The 12,837-nt window shown below is 30.8% G+C and overlaps 1 protein-coding gene and 1 long non-coding RNA gene across 3 annotated transcripts; one reads left to right on the top strand and one right to left on the bottom strand.

The window, feature by feature from the left end:
* The first annotated feature begins 210 nt into the window (after positions 1 to 210).
* LOC108910975 lies at positions 211 to 575 on the top strand. Its single transcript, XR_001964488.1, has 2 exons — positions 211 to 348; positions 402 to 575. It is a non-coding gene; the product is annotated as an uncharacterized LOC108910975 (long non-coding RNA).
* Positions 576 to 1,778: 1,203 nt separating this feature from the next.
* LOC108910999 (nucleolar transcription factor 1-A-like) lies at positions 1,779 to 11,461 on the bottom strand. 2 transcript variants are annotated; one of them, XM_018715808.2, is made up of 10 exons: positions 11,355 to 11,444; positions 10,465 to 11,281; positions 10,273 to 10,406; positions 9,961 to 10,209; positions 6,913 to 7,034; positions 6,556 to 6,859; positions 5,316 to 5,588; positions 5,050 to 5,252; positions 4,706 to 4,946; positions 1,779 to 1,968 (listed from the first exon to the last, which is right to left on the bottom strand). In XM_018715808.2, exons 2-10 carry the CDS (start codon positions 11,147 to 11,149, stop codon positions 1,885 to 1,887), a joined length of 2,295 nt encoding a protein of 764 aa, XP_018571324.1. In that variant the 5' UTR covers positions 11,150 to 11,281; positions 11,355 to 11,444; the 3' UTR covers positions 1,779 to 1,884. The 2 variants fall into 2 exon arrangements, with proteins under 2 accessions (XP_018571324.1, XP_018571323.1); XM_018715807.2 differs by having other exon boundaries at positions 10,465 to 11,461.
* Positions 11,462 to 12,837: the final 1,376 nt, after the last annotated feature.

Raw genomic sequence — 12,837 nt, 5'->3', positions numbered from 1 at the left:
ATCTGCCGTTACGTGAGAGCGATAAAGTAAGTCATAGAAATCCGTGCGATAGAGAAAGATGGCTATAATGAAGACGTCTAATAGTCACCGCCAATTTCGCCCTTCCACAAATAAGAAGTGGATCTTATTTGTGGAAGGGCGAAACGGGCGGTGACTATGAGACGCCTTCATTATAGCCATCCTTCTCTATTGCATGGATTTCTATGTCTTATTTTATCGCTCTCACGTAACGGCAGATGGACCATCGGTACTTTCCGAACCTGTATCTCTAACAAACACTCCCAACATTTGATGATAGAAAAATGACACAAAGTATTGTATGGAAAGCTGAAATGAAACAATGTCAAGGTTGAAATTGTTATATTTTAATCCGTACAAGACATTAAAAACGTGATTTTTAGAAAAGAAATTGAGATGAAGGTTCCGTTGCCATCTTGCAACCTCTGAATCCACACTTACAGACCAGCAGAATTATCTAACGTTACCAACGTCAATTCAGCAAATTAACTAATCTATCTAAATTATGTGTTTCCGAATGTAATAATTTTGATAATATATTATTTGTATGAAAGATATGTATGTATGTTCCTTAAATATTTTTACTCCTGTGTCACGTTTTGAAAGCCTACTGCTTATGTACAGGCTGATTCACGCAAATCAACCATTAGAAGTTTTCTTGGTTATAGTGATAATTTATTTTGAAAATTTCATATCCTACATAATCAAATGAAAACTGCAATGAAAATATTTTTAAAGTGCGGAAGTCACCTCCAACTTCAATATTTTAAGTTGAATGGTATAATTTTTATTTAATTATTGCATTCATAATATTCTAGTTAAACTTTCATAATGCTCGCTTCTCTATATCTATTCCTTGTCATTTACGATATTTTTAATTTGTTGAAAAAAAAGTATCACCTAGTTTGAAAATTCCTATATCGAGCATGCATTATGACCGTAAAAGACAATTTTTAGAAGTGGCATAGTAGATAGAACCTTAATCTTTCTGGACATGCTTTTGATATTACCCAATTTTTGGGATGGCACGTTTTGTATATTTTCATACATAGTTCATATATACATTGAATTTATTAATAATTAAATCAATGCATTTTTCTAAATATGTGTTTTATACCAAATTATAAATTTTTTGTATTCGAAAATATTTTGCATGACCGATATTTTGACTGAACACATTGTAATTAAGCAATATATAAATTGTATTTACTCGTTAGAAATTAAATATATTCAAAAATAAACAAAAAGATATTCAGCGCACATTATATGTAAAAACCACCGTCTAGACCAAGGGTCGGCAACTGACGGACCGCGGAAGGTAATATACTGGACCGCCAAAAATTTTTTAAAAGTATAAATTACTCAAATAAATTATTTAAAACATGTTTTCTACGTTTAAGTGCCAATCTTATAATTTCTTCTAGTATTTTACAATTGTGTGAGTGTGTCAGTTATTAATGGTTAGTAAGCAGATTAAATTTGAGTCGAAATTAAAATAATAAATATGAATTTTTTTCTGGACCTCGTTAAAAATTTTCAAGAGTATCCGGACCCCACCTAAAATTACTTGCCGACCCCTGGTCTAGACTGACAGAAGAACCTTTATTACAACTGTACAATAGCTGGCAAACTATATTAGTAGATAGAAAATATGTCTTACTTGTTTTTGATATGTCCAAATCAAAATCTATGATCCTGTTCTGCGGTTGTGTGGTAAATATCACGCTAAGTTTCCACTTGTAAGATAATAATTTAAAAAGTACTATTAAATTCTATTTATTAAACAAAAGTACGAAAATTTCTGTACAAAAAAAAATTGAAATTACACATTTCAAACGTAACGGTATCTGGCACACTATATTTGTATTAATCAACAGAATCTTCTCCATGTGACTCAGCTCCTGACTCTTCCGTCCCTGATTCATCTGTTCCTGAACCTGTTCCGGAACCCTAAAAATAATTAAACCTAAACAAGGGATCGATTTATTCCTTACATTCTCTAATTGATTCTCAATATTCATTATATTTGCAATATATTTTCCATATTTTTAATATTACCGCATTAAAAATCTGGAAGCCTAATTTATATATTAATATAGTTACGTCGGCTCACAAATACAAATTAATTTTTTATAGTGCGCAACAGTGATGTTGCGACACACTTTCAGGACTCATTCCCATTAAAGTAATAAGAAAGAGGAATAACATTTTTACATAAAATAATCTTCAAGGGTCCTAGAATCCATCAGATTGGACAGGAAACATTTTTTTGATCAATTACTTAAGACCTATTGAAAATATAAACTTCAAGCTTGGTACAGTGCTATTGCATAACAGTGGAGCATAAATGTAAAAATTTTAACAAAAATCAATCTGTCAAGCACAATCTTTTACAAATTTGCATAGACAGCTAAAGACCACGACGATGTTGGGAACACCATAAATGAATATTAGTAAAATTTAAAATTGTTCCACAAATTCATGTTTATTTGAATGAAAGATAGCCAGACAGATAGGTTTCTATTTTCCATAATTACGTACCTTAATTGTCGAGAAATTATAACAAAATAACTGGCCAGACTGTTGCTGACAAGCTCCTAACAATGTTATGGTTTTTGGATTTTTACCCATGGTAATGGTATATTCTATAAATTTTTTGCTGTTGAACTCCCCTTCCCCTTAAAATTGTACGGTAACTGGACTGCACCAAATTTGAAGTCCATATCTTCAAAGGTTCTCGTATAATTTATTAAACTTTATTTCATGTCAATCTATCTTGTATTCTTTCAGACATCAGCTATTTTTTATCAGAACATTTATGTAAATTAAAATATTTGGTGTTAATAGCATATTGTTCAGTTAGAAAACGAAAATGCAAAATGCTTCGTATATGCCATATGAATTAAATTGTAACTCTCCCAACGTCTTCTGCTGTCCATATAGATGCCAGACATTTCCTTACCAAACTATAACTTTTTCACAAATCTCATGTTTTACTTCTGTTTCGGAGAAAAAAATTATTTGTGTTATTCCATGCTGGAATGCAGTTTACTTTACTTCCATGTGTTAAATGCACAACAGTGCAGACTGAATGGCTAAACCAAGTCAATGTGTTCCAACACATCGGGTACCATAAAAAAGTTAGTCATTTGTTTCCTTTCCTTACAGCATAATTCAAATTATAATTTAAATTTGAATGCTTCTCAAAGTTCAAAGAAGTGCTCAAATATGAAACTAGTATTTTTTTGTATTATAGGTTGTTAGGTATTTTTTTTTCTAAGAAAATTACAATTTGTCTAGTAGATGCATCACGTAAACTATTTAGCATGTAATTAATTTTATATTAGTAATAACTATTACTATTGCCAAGTATATTGAAAGTAATTCTTACAAGTTAACGATTATGTTGTTTTCATGGCACGAAAATAACTAAGACAAATAGTAATAGATTCAGTGTTTCTAAAAATGACCACTAATAGTGCATTTTTTTTAAAATATTCTGCAAATAAAGCTTCTTAAATGATAGCTATTTATTATTAATCAACATAACCATTTATATTTTAGTGTGTGTTCTTAATTCTAATATTTTAAACAAAATATTTGAGTTACCATAAATAAGATCATAAGACATATATAGGATGTTTTTTAAGTTGAAGTTTTCCTTTCAACACTTTGGTAAGAATTCAAAATAGTAAGAATTAAAAAAAAAATTTTTTTTTAAAACTCAAAAATAAAAACAAAAAACTTTTAATTTAGATAGCCCATATATGCCTATTTCAGAAATTATTTATTTTGTTAGTAAAAGTTCATGCTAATTCATTGACATTTATTATAATTAGCTTAAGATTCTCATTATAATAAAAAATAGTTCTTATGACATGCTAATTTGTTTATCAATTTACCAGTTTTTTTAGAATATGTATTTCAGAAATGGAAATAGGGGGTTTCAGAACCGCTTAAATAACATTACATTAAAATTAATCCCTTAATGTTACAGAGGTTAGCATACATGGTTATTTGTATCATGCCATTGACATTAGAGATTCTCAAATAACAGGTTCTAAATCTATTTAAGTTCATGGGTTGTTTACTTTTCTTCATAGGCTTTAAAATATCTAGTTTCTTGGTGTACAATATGCCTCATAGGATACCTATTAAATTTCAGAATGTAGATTTTCTCAACTTCATTTGGTATAGTTACGTGACAAAAAAAATCAAAATCCCAGTTCTATATGAAAAATTTTGTTTATCCTTATATTTTCTCTTGTTCCCCTATATTCTCTCATCTCCCTACATCCCTTATGATTTTTTACATTCCAAGTGTATTTTCCCTTCGAAATGTACACCTCTATTCCCTAAAGGCACAGACATTTCCATATTGAAGACGAGTCCTACACTTACGGTACATGTTGACTTTTTGCATGGTTCCAAGCAACATATTCCTTTGTGACTTTGCGCGACTATGAGGCACTAATCACTAAAAATGTCTACCAAATTTGGTACTGATACTTCAATTGGTTTTGAAGGTATTAAAAAAAAAAAAACATCAACAGGTCATATTCAATTTCTATAAGGAGTCAAAGTTGGACCTCTAGTTTTATAAACTGTTTGTGTCAATTTTAATGAAGAAACACCGTAGAAGTTAGAAGATCAAATTAAAAGACACCTTGTATAAACAGTTTCTCACCTCTTCATCATCGTCATCTTCAGGTTCCTCTTTTTTAATTTTTCTTCTTGAGTTAGAGAATGCTTCAAGTTCTTCTTTAGTCAAACTTTTCAAAAAATTTTCAAAATCTACAATATAAGCTTGCTTTTTTTTAACTAATTCGTCTTCATATACCTTCTTCTGTTCCAGTGTCAAGGCTTTCCAGGCTTGCAAAGCTGGCTCTTCTCCATCATACAAAGTTGTAAAGTATTTAAACGCAGAACTAAAACAATTAAGTTTTGGATATTAAGCTTATAAAATGTTCTTTTTTTTAATAAATTTTTATTTGATATTAAGAGTGAAATCTCAATTTAAAAATAACGTACATGGGAGGTTGTTCAGGTTCCACAAGTTTTGTTATGGTAGGTTTCTTTTCTGATTTCTTTTTGATAACCTTTTCCTTTTTTTCTGCATCCAAACATTCAGATTTTCGTCGTTTTGGTAAGTTCTTCTGAAGTTCCAATTTCCTTTCCGGTTCTGGAAGAGTTTCTAAGTATGAGGCATAATCTATTTTGTACTTTTCGTTTAACTACAAAATGAAAGGAAAAAATAAATTTAGTATTTTAGATGTATGTATTGTGAAAGCTACTACCGTTGCCGAAAGATCCTTATACTGCTTCTTTTGGTGCTCAGGACAATTTTTCCACCGATTTGAAACAAAATTGAGTCGATCTCTAATGGGGACACTTTTTATCTCCTCACTTTGCAATAATATTCTAGCATATAAGTTATATGCTGATCCTGGTGGTTTACTTGGTTTTCCAGCTACTCGATCTTTTATTTGGATTTCCTCTTTGGTCAGTATTGGCTTATGAGTATTTTGTATGCTATCAGGATGACTTTGACGGTACTTTGTAAGTGCTTCCTATAACATATATATTTTTTTACTTTTAACGAAAAGTGTAAAAATACATATCGACGCTTTAGTACGAAAACATGCTATCTCAGATTACGGTTGGGAAACATGCTATCTCAAATTTCGGTTGAAAAACATGCTATCTCAGATTAAGCTTGGAAAACATGCTAACTCAGATCTTTAAATAAAAACTTGCTATCTCAGTTTGACTAGAAATTTAAGTGGCACATTAAATGATTGAAACCATGCATTTATAATAAACTTTATATATGAAATATATTTTTCAAAAAGTAAGGAATATTTATGTTCAGGTACTGTTTATTTTATTCAACATTTTTCAATTAATTTTGTTAAGTTACAGTTATAAACGACAAAATTGTTAATGAAAAAAAAAATAGAATAATATGGAGTATGCTGCAACACGTACATTACTCGACGTTATTTGAAATAACAAATTATAAAAAAATACCTTAATATATAAAAATGTTTGGTATTACTAAAAATTATTCGATTTTTTTCATACATGCAAAATACATCGAGTAATGTATGTGTTGCAGCATACTGCATATATTATTCAAATAATTAACAATTTTGTCGTTTATAACAGTAACTTAACAAAATTAATTGAAAAATGTTGAATAAAAAAATTAAATAAACAGTGTACCTGAACATAAATATTCCTTACTTTTTGAAAAATATGTATAAGTTTATTATAAATGCACGGCTTCAATCATTCAATGTGCCAACTTAAATTTCTAGTCAAACTGAGATAGCATGTTTTTACTTAAAGCTCTGAGTTGGCATGTTTTCCAAGCTTAATTTAAGATAGCATGTTTTCCAACCGAAATTTGAGATAGCATGTTTTCCAACCGAAATCTGAGATAGCATGTTTTCGTACTAAAGCGTCGATATGTAAAAAAAAAATTAAATAGAATATGAAATAATAAAATTATAAGTTCAGTATTACATAAATTACCTCATATTTAGCATATTCAATTTCAGCGTTATTAATCCAGACAACCTTTTTTTCATCAGGTAGTTGTTTCCAACGTTCTTTACATAATTCTTTAAAAGCTAATCTATCGTCAACTTCTTTCTGATTCTCCAACTCTGACAAATAATAATAGTGGAATGGAGGAGGAGGCCTTTTAGGTATTCTTTCTTTTGGAATTTTTTGAGGCTTTTCTTTAACTGGTTTAGGCAATTTCGGAGATTTTGGTTTCCTTGCCGGTCTTATTTTTTGCACTTTGACAATCCGGGGAACATCTGGATGTGACTGACTAAAAAAATGTAATGTTATTTATAGATGCAAAAAAATAAAAAGTATACTCACTAGAATTCTTCTAATTTTTTCTCGTATTCCTTTTTTTTCTTGGCAGCTAAATTTTCGTATTTTAATCTTTTTTCTGGAGGTAGGTTTTTAAATTCTTGTCCTAACATTTTTGATATTTCTGTCTGAAACATTTTTATCAACAATATTAATTGAGAATCTGCATAAAATAGCAATCAACAATACCAACAAAAAAACTAAGATATGCGACCAATATTTCAAAACATAAGGAATATGGCGACGTGCATTAGAAATGGTATCAAGAAGCCGAAATATTAACTGTTCATACTAAGTTATAATATCTGTTTTTATAATCAAGTATTAGAACAGATACTCATAGCATATTCTTCTATATTTATATTAAAATAATTTAGGAAACTAATTTCCCCTCTTCCCAAAAAAATAATTTTGCAAGAAAATTAATACATGAAACATGGAACCAAAACTATAACAACGTTTCGATAGGATTCTTACAGAGTTTATAAAGAGTATTAAACATGGAAAAATTTACATTGGTATAACATTTAGTTTTTAATCTTAAAATCAGGATTTGCACTCACATCAATCAAACATTACACAGCCCCACAAAAAAAAAAGTATCGGATCCGGTATTCAGACCCATGTATTTCCATGTATTTTTTTCTGCTGAATCCGAATCTGCCTTCAGATTTGGCCCAACGGGTCTGAGTTTTCGGGAAAATTTAAAAAAGGTCAAAATTCACAAAAAACGTTATTTACGATCGACAAAAGTTATAAAAAATCAAATTATTCTACCAGCTCACTAGACGTAAGATTTTTCACTCGTTTAATTCCAATTTATCATCATAGAGTCAGACAAGCTGGTCCAATTTCATTCAAAAACAGAAAATAGATCAAAATGCGTAAAAACGCCATTTTCATGGCATAATTCGTGTTGCAGTTCGTTCTGGATCCATCTTTTTATCCACCCAGCCATTTATGAATTCATACATCTTTCTATCCAGTCGTTCATGCATGAATACGCATATTTATTCATCCACCTGTACCACCTATAAAACTCACACATCCACCCATCTATCCATCTACTTTTTGTGCTGAGAGAGGAGATAACAGCCTAGAAGATTGAGAATGCAATAAAACTTGTAGAATACTCTACTTTCTAAACAAAAGAAGACGATATCTATAAATCATTCTTATTTTTGTTGCTATAATGTGTTCTCTTTTCTTCAAAGGATCTATGCAAAGGGTCGCTTTCGTTTAGTCCCTTTATTTTTCGTTTCTCTTTTTAACAAACAACAAAAATCGGCCATCATGTTGTGATCCCATCTTCATTGATATCGCTGTTCTGTAACCTTCATATCCTGATGAGATCGTTCGCCTTGTTCTTCGCTATAATCTCTAAGATTTTCAGGAAACCAATCCAGATGTGAATGAAGGAAGTGCAACTTGTTTCCTAAAAAATTTGTCGCTACAACTTTGAAACTTGTCCAAAGCACTCTTCTCAACGCTACTCATTGTAGTGATGAATGTTGCATCCTTGAACAATGTCCGAATCTGAGGTCCCTCGAATACACCTTCTTTCAATTTCGCCTCAGAAATATTCGGAAATTTGTTGGTTGTTAAAAAGAGAAACGAAAAATAGAGGGACTAAACGAAAGCGTAACCCTTTGCATAGATCCTTTGAAGAAAAGAGAACACGTTATAGCAACAAAAGTAAGAATGATTAGTAGATATCGTTTTCTTTTGTTTAGAAAGTAGAGTATTCTACAAGTTTTATTGCATTCTCAATCTTCTAGGCTGTTATCTCCTCTCTCAGCACAAAAAGTAGATGGATAGATGGGTGGATGGGTGGGTTTTATAGGTGGTACAGGTGGATGAATAAATATGCGTATTCATGCATGAGCGACTGGATAGAAAGATGTATGAATTCATAAATGGGTGGGTGGATAAAAAGATGGATCCAGAACTCTGCAACACAAATTATGCCATGAAAGTGGCGTTTTTAAGCATTTTGATTTATTTTCTGCTTTTGAATGAAATTAGACCAGCTTGTCTGACTCTATGATGATAAATTGGAATTAAACGAGTGAAAGATCATACGTCTAGTGAGCTGGTAGAATAATTTGATTTTTTATAACTTTCGTCGATCGTAAATTACGTTTTTTGTGAATTTTGACCTGTTTTTTGAATTTTCCCGAAAACTCAGACCCGTTGGCCCAAATCTGAAGGCAGATTCGGATTCAGCGGAAAAAAATACATGAAAATATACGGGTCTGAATACCAGATCCGATACTTTTTTTTTTGTGGGGCTGTGTTATTAAACACGGGTAAAGTATTAACTATTATTTTTGTTGTAAAAAATTATTGAATACAGGCATTACCACATTAAAAAAATGTATACAATGTGTAATCTTTAAATAATGATGATGGAGTCAAAGCTTGTATAAAAAAAAAATATATCTGAATAGAAACTTTACACCCTTTATTTTAGGCCTTGTGAATCCTTATTCACAGGTGCACAGATGTATAGTGTGAATATAAAAATGAGTCATATGCTAATGTAACAAAAAAATGAAAAAAACAGAATGGAAAATTCTGATTTTTCTTGTATCATTAAATTCTAGAACTATGACGTCACTGTAAATAGTAAACTGACAAACGACAACTTCAACCTCAACTATTGTGGAAATATGTTCAAGATTTTAGTGGAATTTAGTGATTTATTCACAAAGTAGATTTGATAGTGCAATTAACTCAAATCCTGTAAAAGAGGGAGTTCTGAAGCTTGCTAATTAAATGCAATATTATACTCCTCTCCACATACTCCATACTGTATTTAAAAAAATAAATCTTAGTCATGATCAAAATTTTAAAATAAACTATTTATGATTACACTTCTAAAGGAATATTAAGAAAATTTATGAGGAGCACTGTGTTGAAAACAGTTAATACATATTCTTTTTACTTTTGATTAATGGTGAATGATCCAGGGAGAGTAGGCACAAAGAGCTAGCCAATATTACAGTTTTTTGAGATTCATACAATCATTAATTAAAATTAAAACAGACATACCGCATCTAAACCTGCATGAGTTTTATTAAGGGAATCCTTTTTCTGCATATAATATATGAAATAAGCAGTGAGAGGTTTTCTGGGCATATCTGGGTGTCTAGAGGTTTTCTTCTTTTTACTTTTAGGTGCACTTATCCATTCTTTTGCATCTGCTAAAACTTCTTTCAATAAACGAAACCTACGTATTTTTTTCTGCAGTAAGAACCACGTTTTCTTACAATCTTCAACTGAGTATTCTTTAAAGGCGATCTAAAAATTGTTATAAACAAACCCACATTACTATATATCATGTCAGCTAATTATAATGCTTACAGTATCCCATTCCAATTTTTCTACTCTTGTTCCAAAAGCTAGTGTATCATGTTCTGGAATACAAGTTTCCATTCTTTCAACTAACATCTTTAGATCTTCTTCAGGCCAATTAATAACTTCCTTAGTTTTCGGTACTTTAACATTAAATTTAACGTGTTGAATTAAAGTGTAATAAGAGACTTAATTACTTACTCTCTGAATTTTCCGCTTTGTTTACTAATTCTGGAAATAATTCAGTTTCATTTAAATCAGACTGGTTATCTTCTAAATCTTCCATTCTACCATTTGCGATATACTGTTCATTTTGAACATTTTCATTTTCAAAGTTATTAATATTCAACTGAACATTCATTTCATCACAATTTTTGGAGCCAACTTCTACCTTCGAAGATAAAATGTCCTGTTTTTGAACTAAAGTGTTTACATGATCCACAGAAATTTTATCCTTACCAGATTTTTTTTTCTTACCCATTTTCTGTACAAATGGCTCCAATATATCTGAACTGTTTTTATTCATGTTTTCTTCATTATTTAGAGGTACCTTGTTTTTCTTTTTACTTTTCTTTAATTCCTTATGAAAATTAAAGTTATCGGAAGGTTCAGAAGGCAGATCTACACCCTCTGCAATATTTGAATTTGTGAATATTTTCCCCCTTTTCTTCATTTCCTTGGATGGAGAAACATCGCTATCTGATAATTTTCTTTTATTTCCAACTTCTAATTTTCTGTTATTAGAAGATATAGTCGCTTTTTCTCTGTTTTTAATATTTACGTTATTATAAGAATCACCATCTGTAGTACCTGCATTCTTTGATTTTTTATAGTTATTATTCATTGTAGTGTCTATAACATTCTTTCTACTCCTTTTGGTACTCATCGTACATATATATATTAAAAGTGGACACAGATTAACTATGAGGTTTTATAGAAATGAATCAGATTCCTTTCAAATATTAAGTGTTCCTTTTTAAAAACAGTAAACAATAACAAATTTATCTATTAACAGTACCTACAAGAACAGCTGCATGAATTTCTTCCTGTAAATATATAAACTAGCATTCATTATATGAATATATATTTACTTATATTTCTATACATTCTGCATACACAATTACAACTAATTCACGAAAACAGCCATTTGCCATTTGCATTTGCCAAACTGTCATAGAAGTTAGCTACAGCAATTACAGCATAGCTACCATCACAAAATATATAATAGACTACCATGCTGTCAACGAATTAGAAGATTTCTGTTCAAGTTGGTTTCATCCTTGCCCTCCAAGAGTCTTATGCTCTTTTCAATTAGAGTATGACTAGGTAAAGCCAGATTTAAATAAATTGACCTGAATTAAAATATATTTTGTGGTATTGACTCACTATTAGATATTTACCATTATTAAAAACGTAAAAGACACCGATAAATAAGAATGAATAAAATCGCAAATGTTGCTAGAATTAGAGATATCTATTCCTTGGGATAACGTCACTGTACCTCACCATCAACACGTTACATTAAAAAAATATTATGTTAATTGTGAATGAATCATTTCAAGTGAATTGAAACTTGAAATGTTATCGTTAGCTGCCTTCCGATTGCCAGGGAACTACTCCTGAAGTGTTCTTCGATCTACTCGTCTACTCTTTAAATACGTACTCCAAATTTAAACAACTGGAACACCTCCAATAGAAACACGTAAGTATTTAAGCAATTTTTAAGTGTTTATTTTATAATATTGTTAGCCAAAAACGAGAGAGTAATATAGATTTCACTTATTAAAGAAGAGTGGCACAAAATAATAACCATATAAACATATTGAAAAATCCTTATTACTTCACATAGTTTAGAAACAATTTAAGAGTATAAAGCTCATCAGTACAAGGAGATACGGGAAGGGGCAGGGGGAAACAAACAGCAACACTTTGAGAGTAAAATGTTCCATCTTATTGGAACGCAAAAAGCAAATCTGAAAAGTTCCTGAAGTGCTTCTGAACTACATTTTGTGTCAATTGGAAAGCAGCTACTGACATGTTGAAAAATGTTTGTTCCATGTTTTTAAGATCGAGTTGCTCATTTTTGAGTATTTCAATTTGGGTTATTCTGCGTTCAGGTGCTTTATCAGGTTGTTTTCTAATGTAGTTTATTTCAGCGTAAAACATTTTTGTTTTGTTTACACCGAACTACACATACACAAAATCATAAAAACAATATGAAAAAGAAAGAATCTACAACCTGTTTTTGAAACTCGTATAAACAATACAAAAATGCTGTGCTCCAAAAGTAGTAGTAGTTTAAAATATTCAACTTTATCCCGCCATAGAATTCCACGACGCAGAAACAAAACGCAAAAAGTTTTGTTGGAAACCCGCCTTTATAGTTACAGATAGCATAGTATAGAAAACAGTAAATTAACTCCTCCACTTTTGTGGACCACAACCTCACTGCTCTAAAAGTTCAGTAAAGGGACGCGTGATCTATGCGCAATAGCAAGCCCAGCCCCTAGTCCACCAACAAGCCCGCGTCGTTATTTTTGGCGTTAAACGTGGCCTCGATAATTTGGGACCGAG

Source organism: Anoplophora glabripennis, unplaced genomic scaffold (assembly GCF_000390285.2).
Source record: "Anoplophora glabripennis isolate ALB-LARVAE unplaced genomic scaffold, Agla_2.0 scaffold182, whole genome shotgun sequence".
Lineage (NCBI taxonomy): Eukaryota > Metazoa > Arthropoda > Insecta > Coleoptera > Cerambycidae > Anoplophora > Anoplophora glabripennis.
Note: the sequence above shows the minus strand (reverse complement) of the source record. Positions and strands in the feature narration are given on the sequence as shown.